Source organism: Oreochromis niloticus, linkage group LG13, assembly GCF_001858045.2.
Source record: "Oreochromis niloticus isolate F11D_XX linkage group LG13, O_niloticus_UMD_NMBU, whole genome shotgun sequence".
Taxonomy (NCBI): Eukaryota; Metazoa; Chordata; class Actinopteri; order Cichliformes; family Cichlidae; genus Oreochromis; species Oreochromis niloticus.
The window spans coordinates 15,706,838-15,733,385 of record NC_031978.2 but is presented as its reverse complement, the minus strand read 5'-3'; the positions used below and the strand labels follow the sequence as shown (position 1 = coordinate 15,733,385).

At 39.8% G+C, this 26,548-nt stretch overlaps 1 protein-coding gene across 1 annotated transcript; it reads left to right on the top strand.

Moving 5' to 3' along the window:
* Nucleotides 1-1,142: 1,142 nt before the first annotated feature.
* Nucleotides 1,143-24,812, top strand: LOC102080004 (uncharacterized). The gene is made up of 12 exons (XM_025897582.1): nt 1,143-1,178; nt 5,356-5,542; nt 6,174-6,221; nt 6,402-6,722; nt 6,913-7,227; nt 7,347-7,440; nt 7,577-7,671; nt 7,798-7,832; nt 22,975-23,031; nt 23,186-23,242; nt 23,734-23,802; nt 23,920-24,812. Exons 3-12 carry the CDS (start codon nt 6,176-6,178, stop codon nt 23,959-23,961), a joined length of 1,131 nt encoding a protein of 376 aa, XP_025753367.1. The 5' UTR covers nt 1,143-1,178; nt 5,356-5,542; nt 6,174-6,175; the 3' UTR covers nt 23,962-24,812.
* Nucleotides 24,813-26,548: the final 1,736 nt, after the last annotated feature.

The following is a 26,548-nucleotide window of genomic DNA, read 5'->3' as shown; positions in this document are numbered from 1 at the left end:
AAGCACTACAGCGGGTGGTGAAAGAGGCTGGCAGAATTATTGGAACAACTCTGCCAGAGATTAGTAATATCTTCCGCACTCGCTGTTTGAGGAGGGTGCACAGTATCCTGCGGGACCAATATCATCCTGCGCGCCACCTTTTCCATCTGCTGCCCTTAGGGAGAAGGTACAGGTCCATACAGGCCAGAACATCCAGATTGGCCAACAGCCTGTATCCACAGGCTGTGAGGCTTCTGAACTCTTTGCCCCCTCTCTCTCACGGACAATAACCATATCCAACTTCTAAATATTACTTGTCATGTTGTATGTTGTTGCTAAGGACTGTTTTATTGCACTGGAGTCATATTTACACTTATTATTATTTTATTCACGGGTGTATGGAAGCTCCAAACGCAATTTCATTGTTTTCTGACAATGACAATAAATATTTGAATTGAATTGAATTGATACACTACTGAAACGTTCTGCTGATGTTTTTAAAGTCTCCATGTTACCAGGCTGTAGAGGGCTCTGAAGATTTAAACTGTTTTAGATCCATTACACTCACAGTCTTATGTTAAAATCTCAAAGGACAGCATTATATGTTTGATATTAACAGTAACTCTGGGCTTCTGTAGCGTGTGCAGATGATCTCATCGCTGTCTAAAAATAGATAACAAACATAAGAAGTGCTGAATCCTTCAATAACACAGACTATTAGAGTATTAGGTGTGTAGCATCGCTAACTAGCTAACAACAAGCCTCCAACACAGTGCGTATGCTAGCGGCTAATCTAGCAAACGAATTAACAACAAAGTGATTTTAGAACTATAAGATGATAAGCTGTGCGTCTTTTTTTATAACAGTGACATGGTTGTATTTACCTTAATTAAAGAGTCGTCAGTCGCGGTAAACCAGCAAAAAAACTCGAGCAGCCGGGCTACGTAAAAAGTGTAGGGGGGCGTGTTTGCGGTCATGTCCAGCGGGTGTGTGGGCGGGAGCGTTACACAGTCGCTCCACCTCAAGTCACTACTGCGCAGACTCTGGCTCCAAATTTGCAAGATGGCAGCCTCCACAAGCGGGATATTTTGGCTTCATTTTTGCACAATGGTAGGAGGCGGAGTCGCGTCGTCCATGTTTTCTACAGTCAATGGGAGAGACAGAGAAAGAGCCAGGGACAACAGCGTCACATTAGAAAGGTATAGTAATCATCCACAACTATTTTCAGTTGCAGATGATAAAGGATTCAGAAAGTTTATTCATGCAGGCCCATATGACAGAGAATGTGCATCTTCTTTTTGTTTTCATATTTTAATTTATATTTAATTGTGTTGTGGTTTGCAGTGTTTTGTGTTGTTTCACTTTAAATTTGTTTAAAAAGAAAAAGCTGAAAATTTAAATAGTTAAAAGTTGAAATGTGAATAGTTGGTTTTTGTATTATATGATTTATTTATTACATTTTATGTGGAGTGAATAAATAAAAGTATATTTACGGTGGCCCCTAGAGACAAAGCACGTACAAACTCCAAAACACGTATAAAAGACAACAGAAGTGCTCCAGAATGCTAAGCGCAGTGTTGAGCTTTTGTTACCTACTACGCAAGCCAGCAAGTACCAACGACCGGATTTGGTGTGTGGTAGTAACAGGTAAATGAACTTTTTTTTAAAATTATTTGAATATATATGAGTGCTTGTGTATAAATACACAAACAATACACATATGCTTTCAATTGTGTAATTTAAGTGATCTAGGTAGCTCTGTTTTGGAAGTTCAGTTAACGCTAGAAATGTGTTTTAGGGTTTGTACGTGCTTTTTGTCTCTAGTGGCCACTGCATACATTTATATATAAACATATATAAATAAAACCACTTTTTTTTTTACATTAGTAATTCCTTTTGTGCATAATTTTATATTGTTGTTAATAATAAATTAATTAAAGCAACAAAACAACCTGAAGAGCCGGCTCTTTTTAGTGAGCCGAGCCGAAAGAGCCGGTTCTCTAAAAAGAGCCGAAAATCCCATCACTACTGCTCAGTGGTATTTGATAAAGTGGAAATTTAAAGCTTACATGTAAGTCCTCATGTTTTTAAATTAGATATTGGGTCTCCATGTATGGCATTTTGTTTTTAACAGTCTAATTGTTCTTTAAAGGTTGCATGAAAATCCTCTGCAGTTTAGGATAAACTGGTTAGTTTGCTGAACTGTTAAAGTGTGTATTACTGGAGCCCAGTGACTGTGGTGCTCATGGTCAGAGTTAGGTTACATAAAGGGTAGTAGAGATAAATTTGAAGTTAGGCTGATAATGGCTTTAGAGTGTAAATTATAAAGACACACAAACAGTGTACTGTTAGTGTAGAGGATGGAAATCAGCCAGCACAGCTCAACAGAAATTATTTTGAGTTGTGATTCTCTTATTACAATTAAAATTTAGACTGAAATAAAGTTTGTACTCCTATCTACTAATATTATTACATTAATATAGAACAAGGTAAATAAGCTTTGCATAAAAGGTGCTAGAAATGTTCCTCAAGGAGCTACTTTCTAACTTCGAGTACATCTCAGAGTCCGTATCTTTCTACTTTTACTTGAGTAAAGAATTTGAATCAGTACTTCAGCTTTTACTGGAGTATTTTTTAACACTAATATCTGTACTTCTACTTAAGTACACAAGGTCTGTACTTTTTCCACCTCTGCTCAGAGGCAAGTTGTCAAATGTGCTGATGAGGATGTGGCATACAGCTCTGTGGTTATTGTAGTTCAGCAAACCACACAAAGAGTACATGCTTCATCAACACGGTTTCTCACACACTTGCGTGTTTCTTCTTTGTATACATTTTCACCGCATGTGCTGGATGGAAATGTTGTTTTTTCCGCTGGTCAGGTCACTACTTTATAATGAAATATTCTAAAGAGTAGCAGCACATTTAACTCCACATCTTGAATCAGTGTCAGAGGACCACTGTGTGAAAAATCAATTTAAAAAGAAAAGTAACTAACTATCTGTCAGTGCTGGTATTCTGTCTGTTTCAGCCTAGAAATGAAAAATAAAAAGTAAACATCATGTACAAATAGTATTAAAGAAAGATGTGTGTGGGCCAGAAGGGGTGGGAGCACTGGGAAAGTATGTGTATCTCTCATGAGAGATAAAGACACCCAAATGATTTAGGATGAAGTCATGAGGAGCCCACACGGCAATCCAGGAAGTTATTTAGAGCCAGATCTGCAGAGTTTTTATTCTGTGTTCATATTGTTTATACTGTGATTTCTCTTTAGTTATTTGAAGATTTGAATTGGATTTGCCAAACATATTGCCTGTTTCATCATTGTTTTCAAAGTTTTTTCCTTTTTGCTGCTTGATTAGAAATGGGATCTTTTAATTTTCTTTTGTTTTTTAACTGACGCTTCCAAAGTCTGGGGTCATTTTTGTTTGTTCACTGGAGTTTTTGCAATGAAAGTCTGCTAACTTTCAGATTTTTGCTTTGACATTTATGTAGTTGTTTTGTCTTTTTTACAAATTACAGATTTTTCCTCTGATTAAAATTTTTCCTTCTTTAAATAAGACTGATGGTAGGATTTGTGGAGAGTCATTTATCTCTAAAAAGAATGCCCACTCTGCATAAATGAAGCTACTGAATTCTGGGTCTGTAAATCTGTAAATATTAGCATATTTTCAGATTAAACATTCAGTTAAAAGGACTAGATGTTACAGTCCCTGATAATGCATTGCTATAGATGGAGAGACTCTTGAGGGCTGTTATGAGGAAAGGCAGCCCAGAGACTTTGCCAGCAGCACACATCGTTGCGTGCCTCAACTTTCAGTCTTTTACCCAAGCTAATCTGCCATTTTCCTCCCTTGTTTAGGTTTAGGGATTAGAGATCTGATTTAGCTTATCATTTTAAAATTTGGGACACATCGTCAGTAGTGGACCTTGGATTCATCCGGTGTTTCGGCCATTATCACTAGACACCCTCATCCAAGGAGGCCCTGCCAGGGTTGATCAGGCCTTGGAGTGTGTCACTGGTTTATGTTAACTTGTTATTTCTCTTCTTCTTTCTTCTGTTTAGTTCCCTACAGTTTATTTTCTATCTATTCACTGCAACTGAGAAATAATACTTACCTCTTTAGCATTTATGGAGCCTAACTTCTTCAAAGGGATAGAAAAAGTGATAGAGAGAAGTAAGACAAAAGGGACAAGACAGGAGAGCCGGAAGGGGGGCGCCCAATCTGGCTTCCCACACCTCCCCGCCGGATTGGGCTGTACGCTCTACCTCCCCACTGCCTCCCAGAAAAGGGATGAAGAGCAGAGGGGAGAAGAGCGGAATATTTCTTTTCTCTCGCGGTTAGCTGACTGCCTTAGCTGCCCAAGTGACGTCAGCCCTTTTTAACCATAGCCAGTGACTGGTCCTCTCAGTAGTGTTAGCTAGTTCTCTTATAGCCTGCTGTTGTGCCTGTCCTCTGATCCCAATCTCTCTAAGCAGCTTTGCTGTTGTGCTGGCAACAAAGCCCCTGCACCCCACTTCCACCGGGCGCACCTTGATCTTCCAGCCTCTGTTCTCTGCCTCAACAACCAAGTTGGCATACCGCAGCTTCTTACGCTCAAACGCTTCCTCAATTGCTTCCTCCCATGGTACCGTCAGCTCAATGACGTACGCAAGTTTTTGGGAGTTAGACCAAAGGACGAGGTCTGGTTGCAAAAAAAATGTGTACAAAGTTCTCATTAGACAAGGCGGTGTTGACATTTTGTTGGGCCACTCATTCGATGCGATCTTCAAAGTCTACAAATATATAATTAATACCAGTTCATCAAAATATGTAACTTTTAATTGAAATGTTAATACAAATACATGTACTGAAGGGGCATGCTTTCTCCCAGTGAGAGGCAGCCTATCTGAAAAGATGCATATGAGGGAAAATCTTTCATAACTTTAACAGATGTAACCACTTTTTTTTTTTTGTTAGGTTTTTTTTTAAGCCAAAAACAGCAAACCAGTCATTAATGGCCTCTCAGGGTGTTAAAAATGTTCAGGAATATAACATAACCAAGAAAGAGAGCGTAACTTTCATGACATCGATTTCAAATAAGGATTTTGTGTATTAAGTTGTTTGGTATTTTTTTGACTTTTTAACACAGTGTTACCTGTTTAAGGTAAATCATTATTGTAAATTTATTACAATAATTTTGAGGACATTTTCATGGACACTTTGATCAGTCACAGTAAAAGAACTACAGGGCTGCACTCTGTTTATTGCACTGAATTATTTCCTTGTGAGCATGGTTGTAACGTGTGACCCTTTAAGCATATGCTGGACGCGAATGTGCTGACAGCAGAACTTTTATTTGAAACTGTGGTTTTCGTTTTTCACTGGGACACAGACACTCCCGCTCTCTCTGCTGTCACGTCCGCTCTTTCTGCTCTCCGACTGTCACTGCCAACATATAAAGAGACACAATCACTGTCAGATCCCGGCACACCTGTTCACCCCGCCCCTGTGCCGCCCTGGGAGCTCACTGCATCACCCCTCCTCTGCAGCTGGCCAGAGACCACACCCACGCCACAATGGTACTAAAAGAATAATAAATTACAATGTGAAATATTATACTCAAAATTAAATATGTCTGGGATTAAAATGCTGAGTGTTGTGAAACCCTCTGAAACTGACACTTAAGGGCATTCAGAGAGTTAACATGTGAAAGCATTGCTGTTTAAAGTCTGTGACAAGTTGCAAGTGAGATCAGGCTGACACTGTTTAATCTTTCTGTAAATTATATTTTCTAAGTCAGGAAGAGGTAATAACAAAACATAAATAAAATTATCTCGATTATCCCCAGTAAACTGTAAGCATCAGCATCAAAGGATTATCCTAACCTCTATTTTCAGATTTTGTAACAACTCATAGCACATATTAAACATTTTTGTTTTTATATTACTCCCAATTCCTGGACTGTCAATGTTATTCAGTGTTATTATATTATGAGAATGCATATTATTGTTAGTAAATGAGTCCATAAAGATTTTGAATATTGTGGATGATAATTTTTATATCTCGTCTATAGCAGAAAAAAAAATGCAGCTTATATAGAGGAAGTAGGAGGAAAGCAAGTTTGACGTGTTGCATTTGCACGTTGCATGAATTCAAAAATAGAACCAGACTTGACTGTGGTTCATGGGTTTTAATTCTTCTCGCTCACAGGCATGGCTGCTAACCTCATTGTTCTTCTCCTCTTCAGTGTGCTCAAAGGTTGGTCACAGCATTCATTTAAACACCTCATTTTTCAAAGGTGAATCTCATCAGATTATTATTACATTATTAAATTAATGTCTATTGATAAATTTTGTGTTATTCACTTTTGTACTTCACTATACTTTAAAGTGTCCACCAGTGTCTTGCATTCAAATACTTTATTTGTTCTTGTTGCAGGAGTTCACAGCATATCTATAGTCAGTAAAGTGTCAGTTGAAGCTGGAAAATCGATCTCCATCCCATGTCTCTATGAGTCCCAATACATAAACCATGTGAAGTACTTGTGTGAAGGACATACATGGGGCTCCTGCAGACATGCAGTAAAAACAAACAAACCAGACCCTTCAGGAAAATATTTAATTTCTGATGACAAAGAACAGGAATTTTTCACCGTTACTCTAAACGAGCTGACAGATGAAAACACTGATTACTGGTGTGTGGTGGAGATTAATAATGGAGCAGAATTTGGACAGTATTTTCAGCTGTCAGTTATCAGTGGTAAGTGCTTATTTTCATGCACATTTCAAAAAGTTTATTTCCTTCAGAAAAAAACATGTAAATTTTTCACAAAGACTAAATGTGCTCTTATTTGTCATTCATTCAATAGATATGAAGTCTGAATTACCAATGAATTTTTTTATTGAGCACTTTTTAAAACCTGTTTGTTTTTTATTTGTTTTACCTGAAGGCACTCCGAGTCTCTATGTCGATCATCAGAGGATTACAGGATATATTGGAGGTAACATAACCATTAGATGTCACCACAGTAACTCTGGAGAAATGAAGTGGCGCAGGCTGGGCAGGAACTGTGTGACAGGATCGTCTGGATCCACAGATGGAACAACAGCGACGGCTTATATGAGAGAACAAAATGTTTTCACAGTGAAAATGAGTGGACTGAAGTCAGAGGACAGTGGCTGGTATTTGTGTGCTGAAGGGGACATTCAGATACCAGTATATTTAAATGTTACAGAGAAACTGATTACTAGTACTACTACTGCAGGTAATAATAAATGTTCATGTTTTACATGAACTGTACATATTGTAAATGTTAGGACTAAGAGGTATTAGGATAATAATCATTACAGTACTCTACTGATGATGGTCTTTGTTGAAATATAGCCACAAACCCTACTACTACTACTGGCAGTAGTACTACTCATACTGTTGCTGGAAGTGGAACAATTACTACAGTAGAAGAAAATAAAGAACACAGGTTAGATAATTTTTTCTTCATTTCTTCATATTTTTATGCAGTAAAATGTTTTGTTTAAGAAAGATTCTACAAACATTTTTACAGATACTATTATTACTTATTGAACTAAATAATGTTTATAAACTGCATGTTGTAGATCTTCATTTGACCCAAAGATCCTCATCATCCCTCTGAGTATGTTGACCTTGATTGTAATTGTGATGCTGTACATCTGGTTTATAATGAGACACAGTAAGTCTATTAGAAATTTGATTAAAATCCATTTCAAATTTATTTGCAAATCTTTAGAAATAATTCAATATTTAAGTTATTGTGCATTGTTACAAAGAGTCAGTAACAGTCATTTTGTTTTATTAGAGCAGAACAAAGCAGAATCATCAGTCACAGCAATGGTAAGTTGTACTGATTTACTTCTATGTGGGCATCATACATGATACTAAAAAAATAGAGAAAGTGAAACAGTTTCATAATTACAGTTTGGCAGATGTTTGAACTGTGTTTTGTTCTTCAATGCAGGCTGGAGACGAAATAACATACTCTGAAGTCAGACCCAAGAAAAAACGTTCACCCAAGGTAACCAAGTACAGCAGTATCAAGCAATTCAAATCTGAGAATTTTCAGTGAACATACTAGTCATCTGAGAGCACATTGGATATGTAATCTATTATAGATTCATTTCTAATATGTCTGAAAATTCAAACATCTACCCCTTTTCTTTCATTTAAATTCTGGTATTTTGTCAACAACACTGATAGCTGGCAATTGGACTAGTGAGAGTACTAGAATAGTAGAGAAGTACACACCAGATTTGTAAATGTAGGAGAAATATCACCCAAGGTAACCCTAACATACTACAACTACACATTTACACCTGAGAATATATGTAGAGTTTAATCTATTTTTTCTTAAAGCAGAACTGTAAATAGTCCAATTTCTATATTTCTTCTCTTCCAGAGTTCATTTGCCGAAAGTGATGTGGAAATCATTTACAGTTCAGTTGTTAAGAAAAAGTGTATGAAAAGGGTCAATATTAAATGACCTGAAACCAAACACACACTGTATCTCACTCCCTGTGTTTCCTTGATTTCAAATAATTTTACTTGTTGTCCTGAAATGACATGTTTCACTTTGAATTTGGTCATATTTTGCTTTTTCTTTCTAATTATCATTTGCTTCTGTTCTCCAACAGGGTGACAGAAAAGCCGCAGAAGTTACATACAGCACATTAGCTGAACTTTTTTTTTTTTAAACTTTTCTTGGAGTTGTATTTCTTTTTTCTGTACATTTTATTACTGGAGTATTTGTATTTGCTGCTCTGTTATCTTCCTTCATTTACTTGTTATGTAGTAACTTTTAACCTTAATCCTTTTAACTGTTTTGTAAACAAGTTCATTTCTGCATAGCTGCAAATTTATTCAGAGAAGCATTGAGCTGTTTTTGTTTCTTCTTTTTCAAGATCATTGACATATGTTTTCATTCTTGTAATAAAGAAGCTTTGCAGACTGTTAGACTGTGTACTCTTAGATAGTTGTAGATATTCCACAATCACCTGTAAGTAGTTCTATTGTAATATGGAAGCATTTTAGGAACTAAAGCGTCTCAGCCATGAAGTGTAAACCATGTAAATCTACGAAGAGGTTCACCGAGTTCTGAAGCATATACTGCATAAACGTTGTCATTACTCTTTGACACAATCACTGCAGAGCTCTGAAACACCTCTGGCATTAACATGAGCGCAAAACTGTGCCTTCTGGAGCTTCATGACATGGTTTTCCATGGCTGTGCTGCTCCTGTAGGTGTAATGTGTTGTTGGCCCAGTATTTTTGTCCATGTCATCTATTTTCATTATCTGAATTTATGCATACAACATAGGTGAATAAAAACAAAAACAAAAAATAAACACTTGTATATGTTGTAGATGCTTGCCTTTACACCCAGTCTACAAGTAACTAATATTAAGACCATACAGTATGAGGAACCACTAGCAAGGCACATTTGAAGTGTTGCAATTTAATTTTATAAAAATTCAAAAGTAGAACCAGACTTGAGATGGTTCATGTTGTTTAAGTGGCTTCAGTACTTGTGTGACATATATCATTGGTACAGGTATAACTGCAGTTATGTAGTAAAAACAAATATTCATATAAACTGAAGTCCACGGCAATCCAAAGCAAACACAAACCAAGAAATACACTCAGCAAACTAACGTGATGGATGATGTGATAAAGATGCAAACTCAGGGCTTAAACATACACATAAGGTGTCAGAGTAAATCGTTAAATGTTGCCATTGTTGTACTTAAATTTGTAAACCTTGTCTTAAACAGCATGTTTAGATATTCTTTTGTTCTCCTCCATGGCCTGTTGAATGGTGGGGAGTTTAACCGCAGGCACATTCTATGTGAGATTCTGGTTTCCTTATCTTGTGAAGGATGTTCACTCCCGGCCATTTAGGGGCTCGCCTATGCTTGCATATGGTGAACCACTGCAGTGAAGCCATATACGGGTGTGGGAAGATGACCTTTGGATAACTAGGAAATGTGGTTAAGCAGTTGTAAGCATATATTGTGTGGCAGGAAGTCATGTATACAGGGACACATACACACACACACACACACACATAAACACACACACACACACACGTGCTCGCACATGCATACACACATTTAACCTTTTGTGACCATATGGGTGTTACAGTGGGTGGTGCTTGTATTCACTGAATAAAGGCTGTTTCTTTGAAGTTGGCTGGGAAGCAGGTGAGGAGCGTTCAGCTCCAAGAGCCTGGTTCTGCCCAGCCTTCCCTTGCTAGCAAGTTAAAACCGGTTAAGCTGTTTTAGTGATGTGCGATACCACTGATTTCTTTTCCGATCCGATACCAAGTAAAATTCAGGGTGGTATCAGCGATACTGATACGATACCGATACTTTGTACAGAAACATTTTGTTTTTACTGTACTTTTTACTTACTTTTACCGTTTATTGTATCTCAAATTATAGCTTCATAATGATTACAGGCAGATTACTTGTTCTTATCACTTAATAATGCAGAATTATCATATAGAAACCTGAAGTTGTGTGCCATTTGAGTACGTTGCCTGCCTGCAGCACTAAAGGACTCCATGAGAGACGTCTGTCTTGCCCTAGCAGCACCTGTCCCTCTCCTGCTCTTCAGTTCGCCTCAACATACACTCGTCATATTCTGTGATATGATTTAGTCTGAGGTGTTTGACGAGGTAAATGGTGTTGCCACAACACCTCACTGTCTTGCCACATGTATCGCAAACCGCATCTTGGCTGTTTGTGGAGGTGAAAAATGTCTGCACATGACTCCATTTACGCCTAGCCATTGTTGTGAGTGCACACACCAAGGGCTGGACACATTTATACAGCCGTATTTCACACATGACTATGAAAGGCGGAAGAGGAAGTAGTTCCTTCCAATGTTGACAATCTGAATGATATAGTTTCTTTCCACTGTGTTCCTGTTAATGATAAACTACAAATTTACCTATCCATCCATCCATCCATCCATCTTCATCCGCTTTATCCGAGGCCGGGTCGCGGGGGCAGCAGCCTAAGCAGAGAAGCCCAGACCTCCCTCTCCCCAGCCACCTCCTCCAGCTTATCCGGGGGAATACCAAGGCGTTCCCAGGCCAGCCGAGAGATATAATCTCTCCAGCGTGTCCTGGGTCTGCCCCGGGGCCTCCTCCCGGTGGGACATGCCCGGAACACCACACCCAGGAGACGTGCGGAGGAGCAGCGGCTCTACTCTGAGCCCCTCCCGGATGGCCGAACTTCTCACCCTATCTCTAAGGGAGAGGCCAGCCACCCTACGGAGGAAGCTCATTTCTGCCGCTTGTATCCGCGATCTCGTTCTTTCGGTCACTACCCACAGCTCGTGGCCATAGGTGAGGGTAGGGACGTAGATCGACCGGTAAATTGAGAGCTTCGCTTTTACACTCAGCTCCCTCTTCACCACGACGGACCGGTGCAGCGCCCGCATCACTGCAGCCGCAGCACCAATCCGTCTGTCGATCTCCGGCTCCCTTCTCCCATCACTCGTGAACAAGACCCCGAGATACTTGAACTCCTCCACTTGGGGCAGGAACTCATCCCCGACCCGGAGTGGGCACTCCACCCTTTTCCGGCTGAGAACCATGGCCTCAGATTTGGAGGTGCTGATCCTCATTCCCGCTGCTTCACACTCAGCTGCGAACCGCTCCAGTGCGAGCTGGAGGCCTTCACCTGATGAAGCCAACAGAACCACATCATCCGCAAAAAGCAGAGATGAGATTCTGAGGCCACCGAAGTGAAAGCCCTCCGCCACTTGGCTGCGCCTAGAAATCCTGTCCATAAAAATTATGAACAGAACCGGTGACAAAGGGCAGCCCTGGCGGAGCCCATCACCCACCGGAAACGAGTCCGACTTATTGCCGGCAATGCGAACCAAACTCTTGCAACGGTTGTATAGGGATCGAATGGCCCGTAGCAATGGGCCAGACACCCCATACTCCCGCAACACCTCCCACAGGACACCCCGAGGGACACGGTCGAATGCCTTCTCCAAGTCCACAAAACACATGTAGACTGGTTGGGCAAACTCCCATGCACCCTCAAGTATCCTTGAGAGGATAAAGAGCTGGTCCAGTGTTCCGCGACCAGGACGAAAACCGCATTGTTCCTCCTGTATCCGAGGTTCGACTAACGGACGAACTCTCCTTTCCAGCACCCTGGCATAGACTTTCCCAGGGAGGCTGAGGAGTGTGATCCCCCTGTAGTTGGAACACACCCTCCGGTCTGCCAATCCAGGGGTACTGCCCCTGATCTCCACGCAACATTGTAGAGGCGTGTCAACCAGGACAGCCCCACATCATCCAGAGCCTTCAGGAACTCGGGGCGGACCTCATCAACACCAGGGGCTCTGCCACCAAGGAGTTGTTTAACTGCCTCAGTGACCTCGCCCCCGGAAATTGGCGGGTCATTCCCCTCATCCCCAGACTCTGCTTCCTCCTCGGAAGACGTGTCAGTGGGATTAAGGAGGTCCTCGAAGTATTCCTTCCACCGCCTGACAATTTTCTCAGTCGACGTCAGCATTGTGCATTGTGTGCTGGGCGGCGGCCAGGAGCGGAGGCCCTGGTGGACTGATCCCCGGCTGCCAAGACTGGCAATAGGGAGTCTTAAATGTATCAAAAGTAATTTAAATGTGATCATCAGCAGAAAGAGGAAGTAAGATGCCATAATTTTGACCAAAGTTCTTTAACCACTAAAAATATATCTCAGACATAATTAGGCAAGTAATAGCATATTTTACCACAAATACATTTAAAAATGGAGAAAAAAAATATTTTTATCTTTAGCGGCTTCACCTTTCTCGTATTTCTTCTGTTTCTTAGAGGCAGAGTCGAGAAATAACAAAGTACAAATATTTTTTGTTACTTTACTTAAGTGGAATTTTCAGCTATTTTTTACTTTACTTGACTATTTATTTTTCTGACAACTTTGTGATTTCACCTCCTACATTTTTAAACAAATATATGTATTTTATACTGCTTACATTGTCAAAACAATTTTCTCAGTCGACGTCAGTAGCGCTCCGCCAGCACTATACACAGTGCAGGTAGAGCACCGCTTTCCCCTCCTGAGATGCCTGACGGTTTGCCAGAATCTCTTCGAGGCAGTCCGAAAGTCTTTTTCCATGGCCTCTCCGAACTCCTCCCACACCCGAGTTTTTGCTTCAGCCACTGCCCGAGCCGCATTCCGCTTGGCCTGTCGATACCTGTCGGCTGCCTCCGGAGTCCCACAGGCTAACCAAGCCCGATAGGACTCCTTCTTCAGCTTGGTGGCCCCCTTCACCTCTGGTGTCCACCATTTGGTTCGGGGATTACCACCACGGCAGGTACTAACCACCTTGCGGCCGCAGCTCAATGCAGCAGCTTCGGCGATGGAGACGCTGAACATGGTCCATTCGGACTCAATGTCCCCAGTCTCTGCTAGACGTTCCCAGCACACCCTCACTACGCGTTTAGGTGCACCGGGTCTGTCCAGCGTCCTCCCCCGCCACCTGATCCAACTCACCACCAGGTGGTGATCAGTTGACAGCTCAGCCCCTCTCTTTACCCGAGTGTCCAGAACATATGGTCGCAGGTCTGGTGATACGATTACAAAATCGATCATCGACCTGCGGCCTAGAGCGTCCTGGTGCCACGTGCACTTATGGACACTCTTATGTTCGAACAAGGTGTTCGTTATGGCCAAATTGTGATTTGCACAGAAGTCCAATAACAAAACACCGCTCGGATTCAGATCAGGGAGGCCGTTCCTCCCAATCACGCCCCTCCAGGTCTCGCTGTTGTTACCCACGTGAGCATTGAAGTCTCCCAGCAGGACAACAGAGTCTCCCGGTGGGGCACCTTCCAGCACCCCCCCGAGGGACTCTAAGAAGGCTGGGTACTCTGAACTGCCACTCGGCGCATAAGCGCAGATGACAGTCAGGACCCTTTCCCCGACCCTAAGGCGCAGGGAACAAACCCTCTCATCCATCGGGAAAAACCCCAACGTACCGGCAGCAAGCTGAGGGGATATTAAAATACCCACCCCAGCCCGCCGCCTCTCACCAGGGGCAACTCCAGACTGAGACAGAGTCCAGCCCCTCTCTAGGAGACTGGTTCCAGAGCCCAAGCCATGCGTAGAGGTGAGCCCGACTATATCTAGCCAGTACCGCTCAACCTCACGCACTAACTCAGGCTCCTTCCCCACCAGAGAGGTGACATTCCATGTCCCTATTGCCAGTCTTGGCAGCCGGCGTTCAGTCCGCCAGGGCCTCTGCTCCTGGCCGCCGCCCAGCACACAATGCACCCGACCCCTATGGCGCCTCCTGCGGGTGGTGGGCCTGCGGGAGGATGGGCCCATGTCTCCTCTTCGGGCTGTGCCCGGCCGGGCCCCATGGACTAAGGCCCGGCCACCAGACGCTCGCCCTCGGGCACCCTCCCTGGGCCTGGCTCCAGGGCGGGGCCCCGGTAACCCTATCCCGGGCAGGGTAAACTGTTCCCTCGATGTTTTCTTCATAAGGGTCTTCTGAATCGCTCTTTGTCTGGTCCCTCACCCAGGACCAATTTGCCATGGGAGACCCTACCAGGGGGCAAAAGCCCCCAGACAACATAGCCCCTGGGATCCCTGGGACACACAAACCCCTCCACCACGATAAGGTAGCGATTCACGGAGAGGAATTTTAAATTACTAAAATATCGATATTTTAATATGAGAATCGATTCTAGAACATAAATGACTGGTATCGAAGGAATCGATATTTCAGTATTGATCCGCACATCACTAAGCTGTTTGTCTTGCTTTCTTCATTAGTGATAAGTCTCTGAACTAGCGGGCCTGCTGAAGCGCAGACCCAACATAAGGTAAGGTCACAGAGGAGAACCAAGAGAAGCAAAACTGAAAATAATGCACACAGAATAAAACACTATTAAAATACAGCAGGAAATGGCAGAATACAGGAACAGAAATGCAGACTTGACAAAGACAGAAAGGGAAACGTACAGAGACAAGACTGATGTCTTACAAAGATCCTAGGGACAAAGCACAGAGATGAGACAAGGACAGACTGGGAACAAAAGGGAATTAACATCAACCAAGGAGAACTAGAAAAAAAATTCAGAAGTGCCTGGACACAATACAATACTCAAAGGAAAAAACAATATAGAACTTGAATGGAAATCACTTCATAAACCACAAAACTCAAAATACTCAACCTAGGAACGATTACAGTACCCCTACCCTCCCTCTGGAGACAGGCATAGGTGACAGGACGGACACCTGCCACCCCTGATACCACCCTGAATTTTGCAAACACTTCCTGGGTGGAAGTGTTTGCAGGGTCTCAGCATAGGAACAGGGATGGGTAAGGGAAAAGGGTCAGAGGTGGTCTCAGGTGGAATAATAGTTTCTTGTGAGGGCACAGTCTTGAAACATGAAGGCTGAAAAGCAAAATAGTCTTTGTGGGGGCCCCGCATGAAGCAGCAAAAAATACTTTGCACCATTAGTCTTTAAATAGCCCAACTCAGAAACACAGTTCTTGGTTCTTAACAAAACAGGCAGTTTTATTTTGGAATTCATGTAAATTGCAAATGCAACACTTCAAATGTGCCTTTCTGCTAGTTTCTCACATTATATGTTAATTTTGAATTATTTTATCACTGGTATATTTGCTGTAGACAAGGTGTAAGAATCACCCTTTAGGTGATCGATATATATATATTTTTGTCCCCCCACCTCTTTTTTGTTTTGTGCCCTTTATCACCGTTCCTCTTCCCCGCTGTTTTTCTTTCCCTCCCTCTCTTTCTTTCTCCCTTTCCCTTCCTCCAGTCATGTCTGTGACACATACATACATGTCTGTATGTAACAACTGAAAATAAAATAAAATAAAATAAACAGTAAAAACAAAGGTCAATCAAATGGACCAATACGGCAAGGCCGGGATGGTCCACTTGGTAAAGTAAATCCGTTGGGCATCTTTCTTGGCCTTTAGACAATAATTCTGATGGCAAAAGAACCAAACGGGACAGGTGGGGGAAAAAAAAAAAAGACAACACACTGAAACACTAAGTGAAAAAGAGGTACAGATAAAAAGATGAAAGTCCTCAGAAAGGTTAAAAGGCAAAGAAAAAGGTGATCAAATTAAAAGGGAAACATGACATACTAGAATAAGGAGCAAAAATGATTTGAAATAAAAAGAAATAACAGAAAGTGAGAAGAAATGTATACGGTCCATTTCAGGTCTTTTAATATTTACCCAGAGGTGGGTAGAGTAGCCAAAAATTGTACTCAAGTAATAGTAGCACTACCTCAACATAGTTTTACTCAAGTAAAAAGTAGCCATCCAAGATTCTACTCAAGTAAGAGTGAAAAAGTATTTAGTAAAAAAGGCCACTTGAGTACTTACTTGATCTCCAAGTGATACAACAACAAACCTTATGTACAAACTAGAACTCTCACGTTGACATAAACTGTAGGTTTGTGTCTGTGTCTCATGCATTTTTGATCCAGAATGCTACAGCAAAAAGACAAAAATGCTCAAGATCAAAAATACGTTTCTGTGGATGCTGTTTATGATGTTCTGCTTCAAAAACTGAAAAATGTAAAAATCACTTTAAAACTTTGAAAGAACAGCTGCAAACTGTTTCTGCTCTCCGAGTCCAATTATATTGTATATTCATCATAAGTATATTGTTTTCTGCGTTTAATCTTTGTGTATCTTTTTCATTCATGTCTGTGTTTTAACTGAATGCCAGCATTTAATGTAATATATTTACTGTCCCTGTGCTGCTATTTTTGCCACAACCGAAGAAAAAGCAAACACACAAGGGGCAACGTTTCAGTGCTGTGCTATTACTGCCAATACAAACACTCATTCACGTTTTCTCTGAAATTTCGGCCTTGGACACCTTATGTAAACACTCGGTAAGAAGGATCCTAATTATGTAGAAAAATGAGAAATTGAAACTTTATTGAAAATGGCAAAATAAATAAAATTCATGAAAAATGTTTTCTTTTAAATCAGATTTGATGTCACGTGATAGACATGAGCTGTCTCAACCTTGCATATAGAACGTTTTAATGTTTGTTACGGTGAAGTGGAGTCTGTGAAGTAAACACAGTGTTCGGTATCATCTTTAGTGTGTTTTCGCCGGTTAGATGTTCACATCGCCACATTTCTGAAAGCATTTAAACAAGTTTTGAATTTGTCTTTACGAAGATTTTCGATTCATCTTTAACAAAAAAAAGAACATCAGTCTACTGCTTTGGTTTGTTTTGCCATTTCTCAAAACCACTACCAACCGAGATTCAGAGGACCTCCTCCTCACTGCGGTGGGCAGTACGGTCCCCCCGATGAATACAGTGGTCTTAGAAAAGCTTTTGAGAACTGCAGGAGGGAAAACCTTCACCTACGAGAGAGCGAGTACCAACTGAAAAGTCGCCTAAATGGTCTTCTGGCAGAGAGGAGGAATTTATGCCATAAGGATGGACTTGTAGCTCTTAGAGAAGAAATGGAGTCCAAATACAAGCAACTGGAGAAAAGAAATGAAAAGCTGGAACAAGAAAACAAAATACTAGAAGGGAAGCAGCTAGACGCGGATGACTTGAAGGAAAAGCTGTCAGACGCATACTTAAGAATTGAAGCAAAAAATGAGTACCGGGAGTTTCTAAGGGAGAAACAATTGGAAGAAGTCCAAAATTTGAAGGAGAAATGTCAAGACCTGGAACAGAAGCAGGCAGTGTTGGAGGACAAAAATAAAGAAATGGAGGAAGAGAAGATCAAAGCTAGAAGACAAAAATAGACAAATTGAGGAAGAGAAGAAAAAACTGGAGGACAAAAATAAAGAATCGGAGGAAGAGAAGAAAAAATTAGAGGACAAAAAATAAAGAATTGGAGGAAGAGAAGAAAATATTAGAGGACAAAAATAAAGAATCGGAGCAAGAGAAGGAAGAAGTAGAAGGCAAATATACGGAGCTTGTGTCATGATCCTGGGTCTTTTGACCCAGCGTTTTGTGTTTTCTATTATTGTGATGTATTTTGGTTCTGTTCTTCAGCAGTTAAGTGTTTAGTCATTTATGCCTTTGTACTCCTCTCTTTTTTACTCCTTGGCTTATGACACAGTCTGACCCTGATTTTATTGATTTTATTGTTTTAATCTAATGTGCTGATTTTATTGTTTTAAATGTAATTCTCATCATCATTTTTTTAATACTATTTTATTATTGTTTTTGCTATTTGTGCTAATTTTATTTATTTTAAATGTCATTTTAATAATCATTTTATATATATATATTTTATTTATTTTATATTATTATTATTATTATTATTATTATTATTTAACATGTTCAATGTATCATTTTTGGCATGTCAAGTGTACAGCACTTTGTGTTCAGCTGGGGGCTGATCTGAAAGTGCTATATAAATAAATTGCTTGCTTGCTTGCTTGTATTCCTCTGTGTAAAGTCCGTGTCTTTGCATGTGTGAGTTCCTGTTTTAATTTTGTAGGTCTGTGTCTCTCGTCAGTGTTTCTAGTTTCGCTTCCCCTTGTCTCCTTATGTCCAATTAATGCCTTGTCTCCCTCCTGTTTCCCATTCCCTGATTGCCCTGTGTGTATTTAAGCCCTGTGTTTTCTCGTGTGCGTTGCTGGTTCGTCTCCACCCGTATCGTGCCTGCACCTCCCTCTACCCTTCGTCTATCCCCTTCTTCCCTCCTTCTCCTCCTACTCCTCCTACCCCTGCAACCTCCATTTGCCATCTCCATCGGCAGGTTGTTCTACGTGAAGATCTGTTTTCTCTGTATCGTAATAAAAAATAAATAAAATTGAACATAACCAGAACTAAATAAGCATTTGTTTTTATGAGAAAGCACAATTATACAACCTGTTTCCCTATAAACTAAAAACCAGTGGGTAAACAGACTAATGGAAAAGTAAGAAAACTTGTTAGACTCTGCTTGAAACCTGATAAACCAACATAAGTACTCAGCTTTCAGGGGGTAGAAATGCTGCCACCTTTTGGAGAATTATGAGGATGGTGTGCATTGTAGACCCTTCAGCTGTGCATAAAATCACTGAAAAATATACTGTCACACCACACAAAAATGAGAATCTTGCTTTAGCTGTATACTTCTATCTATAAATTAGCCTTCTTGTTATTTTAATGATCACAGTGTGGTATGTTGGAGCAGCAGTTTATCGGCAGCTGAGAGGAAGAGGTTGGATAAACTCATCAGGAAGGCCAGCTCTGTTCTGGGATGCACCCTGGACCCAGTGCAGGTGGTGGGAGACGGAAGGACTCTGGCCAAAATAACATCTCTGATGGACAGAGTCTCCCACCCCATGCATGTAAATGTTGCTGAACTGCAGAGCTCCTTCAGTGACCGACTGCTGCATCCTAGATGCATGAAGGAGCATTTCCGCAGGTCCTTCCTCCCTGCAGCTGTCAGACTGTACAATCAGAACTGCTCCCAACAAACATAGATGTTTACATCAGCGCTGTAACTGCCATAAGTTAATTAACCGATTCGCACTACAACCTGGTTTGCCTCTTATCTGTAGTTATTTTAATTTAATTTAATAACTGTACAGTACTCTCTGTATATAGTAACCATTGTCCTTAATGTAAATATGTAAGAAAAATTGTGTATGTTTCTGTTCTGTGTCCTGTGTACTGTTTGTTTGTATATGTGTCTTTTTGGCTGCTGTTACAACCAAATTTCCCCTTGTGGGACAATTAAAGGATTATTCTATTCTTCTATTCTAAATTGTTTGGGCTGCTGTTTAAACTACACAGACACCAGGGAGCTGATAAACTTTTAGTATAATAAATAAAGTAAGGACTTCTGGGAAGTGGACACCTCCCCTGGCCCGTCAGCTTTTAGCCAATCCTTCATGATCTTCCTCCCACACCCAGGAGTCTTTCACCACAAACACCACCCCTCCTTTTTCTCCGCACGGCGCTGCTTTCACAGGCAGCTTAGAAGCTCCTATCAGATGCTGCAATCAGTTTTTGTCAAAGCGGCTTTTATATCTCGGTAAAAAGTGTCACTGACATTTAAAATGTGTTTTTCAAGAGAAATCTAGCCAAGAGGACAGCAGAAATTGTAAGAAATATAACATCACAGTTCTGTAAACTTACTTGAAGTCACTAAAACGGACTGGATTGATGACAATATGGGTACAAATAGGCAGAGTCATAAAGACACTTCAAAAACTGTCATTTGTTTATTTTAAACATAACCCCTTTATAAATCTCAACTGCATAGTGTAATGTGCTGTAATTTGTTTTTATTAAAAATCAAATACTTTCCTGAAATTTATGGCTTTTTGTTTTATAGCATATGTACCAGTGACATCTGTCACACAAGTACAAGTTTATATATTGGGAATCATGGAGACAGAGATCGATTTTTATGCTATTACCCAAACTTTGCTGACTCTAGTTATGCCGTAACCCCTGTAACAAGTAACTTTTTTAATGTATATAACGTGTTTTAATGATTATGTTTACTTCAAAAATTCTTGATTCACATTACTGGATTTTATTGACAACTTTATCATAATCTGCTGATGTTAGCCTTTGAAACATGAGGTATTTTACAACTCTTGTGACAGACCTTCAAGTACACTGAAGAGAAAAAGAAAAACAATAAGTAGCCATGCCTGTGAGTGGACTCCAACCACATGAACCAAGTCAAGTCTGGCTCTATTTTGAAATGTATGCAATATCCAACACTTCAAACGGGCCTTGCTACTAGTTCCTCATACAGTACTTGTACTTGTCTTATTTTTAGTTACTTCAATTTTATAATTTGTTGTAGATTAGAACCAAGCATGTACATCATTTAGAAGCTATATAAAGAAAGTACAACAAATACAAATGTTGATGTTGATGCTTAGAGCGAACGGACAGGTCTATGATTCTTGTGTTAGTTTAACGGACTCAAGAGCAGACACAAAGGGACAAAGAACTTGACTTGAGTGTTAAAGAAAAAACAAGCCTTTATTACTATACCTACTCTACAGCAAAAGATAAAAACAAAAATACAAAATAACACCTGATAGTAGAGGAATTGGGAGGAAGGAAGGATTGTTGCATTTGCATAAATTCAAAAATAGATCCAGACTTGACCGTGTCTAATTCCACTCACTCACAGGCATGGCTGCTAACCTCATTGTTCTTTTCCTCTTCAGTGTGCTAAAAGGTTGGTAACATGAATCATTTAAATACCTCATGTTTCAAAGTTTAATGTCAGCAGATGAAAAAATGAATGACTGTTAATTTTTTTTTGCATTATTTAATTTTATGCTTGACATTACTATAATTTAACAACATGTGCAAGATAAGTGAAAGAAGAATGTGTTAAGTAAACAAAACCATCAAAACACGTTGTTCTTGTTGCAGGAGTTCACAGCATAACTATAGTCAGTAAAGTATCAGTGAAAGCTGGAAAATCTATCTCCATCCCATGTCTCTATCACTACCAATACACAGACCATGTGAAGTACTTGTGTGAAGGATATTTTTGGCCGTCCTGCAGATATGCAGTGAAAACAAATGAAGCAGACCCTTCAGGAAAATATTTAATCTCTGATGACAAAAAACAGCAAATTTTCACTGTGACTATAAACCGTCTGACAAATCAAAACACTCATTACTGGTGTGTGGTGGAGATTAATAATGGACCAGATCATGGACAGTATTTTCAGCTTTTAGTCACCAATGGTAAATGCCTATTTTTATACGCCAATTTTTTTCTGAGAAAATGAGGGTTTTCCTTGGAATATTTATTAACAGCGACTGAATGTGCTTTTATTTGTCATTTAAACCTAATGAGAATTGATATGAAGTCAGAATTACCAGTTATTTTCCCACAAAAATCTATTGTTTCCACTTTTGTATTCATTTTACCTGAAGGTACTCCAAGTCTCTATGTTGATCATCAGAGGATGAAAGGATATATTGGAGAAAACATAACCATCAGATGTCACCACAGTAACTCTGGAGAAATGAAGTGGTGCAGGCTGGGCAGGAACTGTGTGACAGGATCATCTGGATCTATGGATGGAACAACAGTGACCGCTCATATGAGCGAACCAAATGTTTTCACAGTGACCATGAGTGGACTAAAGTCAAATGACAGTGGCTGGTATTGGTGTGCTGAAGGGGACATTCAGATACCAGTATATTTAACTGTTACTGAGAAATTTAACACTAGTAAGTACTGCAAGTGATTATAAATTCTACATGTATGTGAATCCCATCCATTGTAAATGTTAGTACTCTAAGAGATATTAAGATAGTCATTGTTACAGTACTCTACTGATGATGTTCTTTTTTGAATTATAGCCACTACCCCTACTACTATCAGTATTACTTTTCATACTGTTGCTGGAAATGGAAAATTGACTACAATGGAGCAATGGAATAATTTTACAATTGTAGAAAATAAACAACACAGGTCAGATTATTGTTATTTTTTATATGCAGCATTTAGTAATAATGTACTTTTTAAGGGAATCTGTATAATTATTTTTTATTTTTTTATTTTTTTACTGACTAAATAAAGCTAATTATCTGTTTTCAAACTGTATGTTGCAGAGCTTCATTTCCCCCAAAGATCCTCATCATCCCTCTGAGTGTTTTGATCGTGATCGGTATTGTGGTGCTGTTCATCTGGTTTATACTCAGACACAGTAAGTCTCACTGAACTTCGATTTAGATTTGTGGAAAATGTACTAGGAAATCTTTAAAATGAAATTAATATTTAGGGTATTCTGCATCGTACACAGAGTTAATAACAGCAGTTTTATTTTAGTAGAACAGAGCAAAGCAGAATCATCAGTCACAGCAACGGTAAGTTATACTGACTGTTTTTCCCCCCTGTGGGCATCATACATGATACTAAAAAAAATAGGAAAAGTACATCACAGGGCAAACTTTCATAATGACAGTTTACGGATGTTTTAATGGTGTCATGTTCTTCAATCCAGGTTGGAGAGGAAGTAACATACTCTGAAGTTATAACCAAGAAAAAATGTTCACCCAAGGTAACCAACTGCAGTACTATGAAGACATTAAGTGTACAATTTTCAGTGAACATACTGGTTAATTTTTAATATGTTTGATAAAATGAATCCTCATACGGTAAACTATTCTTGTGTGTTTGTTATGATTTGAACTATGTTTTGTACTTCAATGCAGGCTGGAGACAAAGTAACATACTGTGAAGTCAGACCCAAGAAAAAACGTTTACCCAAGGTAACCAACTACAGGAGTATCAAGCAATTAAAGAATTTTCAGTGAACATATCGGTCATCTGACAGTACATTGGATGTGTAGTCTATTACAGATTCATTTCTAATATGTCTGAGAAAAATCAATCCTCATAGGGTAAACTGTTCTTGTGTGTTTTTATAACTTGAAAAATACAACGGCAGCTATCAGAAGTAATTAGATCATGAGTCACAAAGCTGTATTTTGCTTCTGATAAGTCAAACTTTTATCTCTTTTAATTTTTTTAAATACTGATATTTTGTCAACAACACTGACACCCTGCACTTACAAAAGTGAGAGTGCTACAGTTGCAGAAAAGTCTCCAGTCATGGAAATGTGGGGAAAAATCACCTGAGGTAACCCTAACATAGTACAAATACACGTTTATATTTAGGAATACAAGCAGGCTTCTCTTTTTTTTTTCTTAAAGCACAGCAGAACTGTAAAATGCTCAGTGTCTACTTTTAATTTTTCAGAGTTCATTTGCTGAAAGTGACATGGAACTCGTGCACAGTTCTGTTGTTGAGAAACAGCATAATAAAAGGGTAAATATTAAAAGACCTGAAACCAACCACACACCGTTTCTCACTTCCTTTGTTTCCTTTTAATTTAGTCACATTTGTCTTTGCGATAATTCCTAATTGTCACATTTGTTTCAACAGGCTGAAGGAAAAGAAACAAGTTACATACAGCACATTAGCTAATCTCTACTGAAATCTGTACTGAAACTTTTTTGCAATCTTAACTTTCTCTCCTTGTGAGATAAATGATGTAATGTGTTATGTGATGTCATCAACATGTTATGTAGTAAATATTTTTTGTGTTAAGTTCATCTTGTTATCTTAAAGCTCCTAAGTTGCTCAGTGTTTAGTCCTTTGTCTGTTAGGTCCTTTTGTGTCATCACCCCTTGTGTTTTAGTCTCCCTTGTTGGTTCTTGTTGTTAAGTTGGTATCATATCTGCATCCCGTCATGTTTCCTGTTTATTTTGAAAATCTTGTTTCCATGTTCTGTGTGCTCAGTTTACACTTCCCCTGTGGTGTTATTATGGTCTGTTCTGTCAGCTGTTTGCTCATGTGTTTCCACTTCCCTTAATCTCCCCTATGTGTATTTTAGTCTGTGTGTGTTCTTTCAGTCTTCATCAGATCGTCTGTGTTACCACCCATCTCGGCTTGTCAAGGTTTTTGACTTTTTGTTCTGGGCATGTTCACGTTTCTAGTTAATGTTTTTTGATGTCATGGTTCCTCTCATGCTCCAGTGCAAAATCATGTTCATAGTTGTTCAAAGTCTGTCCTAGTGTTCCCAGTTTCGGATTTAGTTTAGTTTTCACCATGTTGCCTTGTTTTGTTTCTTGTAAACATTTAAAAGCTTTTGTCAGTACGGAGACGCACGGATTAGTAAATAGATGCGCCCGTGTTGCGTGCTGACTTGACCCAAACGCGGCAAAGACCTGACAATGGGTTGGAAGATGCACGCAGTTTAATTTAGTAACACCAAGAGCGCAAACCGCGGATTCGGACAGAAATCGATGTTATGAATTGGAGCGGGAACACGCAGAGTGCAAAGACACAGCACTTACGGAACTTAAGGTGAAGGAAGGCTGACGATCAGAAGGTATCGGAGCTCCTGACACGAAAGTAAGGACGTCTGAGCGAAGAACAGGTGGGTGGATCTTACTCTTAAAGCCAATCTCCGCGGTCACCCGACCACTACTTGACAACTTTATGGGCTCATTTACTTATTGCTACAAGTAAACATTAATATGCATTCCCATAATACTGAATAACACTGACAGTACATGAAGTGAAAGCATAAAATAAAAATGTTTAATATGTGCTGTGAGTTTTCACAAATCCTGAAACTAGAGGTCAGGATTATCCATTGATGTTGATGCTTTTGATGCTTCTTTATTTCATTTAAACCAGGCATCGTGTCAATGATCTTAAAGACAGCCAAATGTAACAAAGAACTGTGCAATAAAGCTGTATGCTTTTAAGAATAAAGCAGAAGGCTTTTCATAGAGTTGTTATAAAGGAGATTAAAATAGGCTACAAGGTGATGTGCAGTGGCACCCTGGGCGAACACTCCCCCCCCCGACACACACACACACACAACAAACATATTAAGGATTGTACATTAACATAAAACTGTTGTCAGAACCATACTGAATTTCACCAGAGAAACACACACACACACATATATGAAGAGAGAGTATGCATAATATGCAAACGGCTACCGGACAGCCATCATAATTCGTCATACAATGAGAACAGGACAAATCAACAATTGACAATGACTAATTAATATTAAAATCTGTAACATAATGTATTGTTTGGAGTTTAGTCTGTTACTGTTACTATTTTTACCATTTCTTCTTGGAGCAGCTGTAACCCACATAATTTTCTTAGGGATTAATAAAGTATTCTGATTCTGATTGTTTCAGGATGACCTGCCATTATCCAATGACACATCTGCTTACCTGTATCTTTTGCTCGTTTCTCCTCCTCCTCTTTTCTCTTTTTTCTAAACTGAGGACCTGATGGCTTTGAACTTTTCTTGTCCATCTTCCATTGGTTTTAATTTTGCACTCCAGTATGAACACCCATCCCCCAACCCGAGGATCACCACAACATAACCTAATAGACCTACACCTTAGTTCACAGATTCACTTTGTCTAGGGTTTATTTCTGGGATTTCGCACAACCCAGGATTCAAATCATGAAAACATAATGGGCTTGGATTGACAACATTATGAATGAAATGTGCTCTTTGGAAGCAGCCGCCCCCCTCCCCTCTCGACAGGTTGTGTGTGAGACTTTAAATCATCAAACTGTAAATTATAAATTTAAAATTATATTGTTTGTTTACTTGCACTGCTGTAACTGGAGCCTCGTCATTTCGTCTCTCTATATACTGGACTGTATGTAGCGGAGATGCCAATAAAGTTTACTTTGACTTCAGCAGCGAGCAGGCGCACCGAGGGCTTGATTTGTGTGGTGATTAGCTAAAGTGTGTTTCTGTGAGGAAAAAAATATGACAATTGGGAAGGAAAAGCAACAAAAAGGTGATTAAATCACAATGGAAACATGACATACTAGGACAACAAGCAAATGAAGGAAACACAGGAAGGAAGAAACAGTTTGATTTGTTTTTAGTTCTTTTACTATTTGCCCATTTCATATTTTTTATGATTAAAACATAACTGCACATGCTGTCCACATCACTGACTAAATTACCTTTATGTCAGAATAGAAACTGAATGCTTTACACTTTAAGGCATTTTAAATAGTTTTA

Coding starts and splice junctions, on each gene's coding strand:
- LOC102080004 (XM_025897582.1), top strand. CDS start 6,176: ATGGCTGCTAACCTCATTGTTCTTCTCCTCTTCAGTGTGCTCAAAG. Junction 7,441..7,576: donor GAAGAAAATAAAGAACACAG/GTTAGATAATTT, acceptor TGCATGTTGTAG/ATCTTCATTTGACCCAAAGA. Junction 7,833..22,974: donor AATCATCAGTCACAGCAATG/GTAAGTTGTACT, acceptor TCTTCAATCCAG/GTTGGAGAGGAAGTAACATA.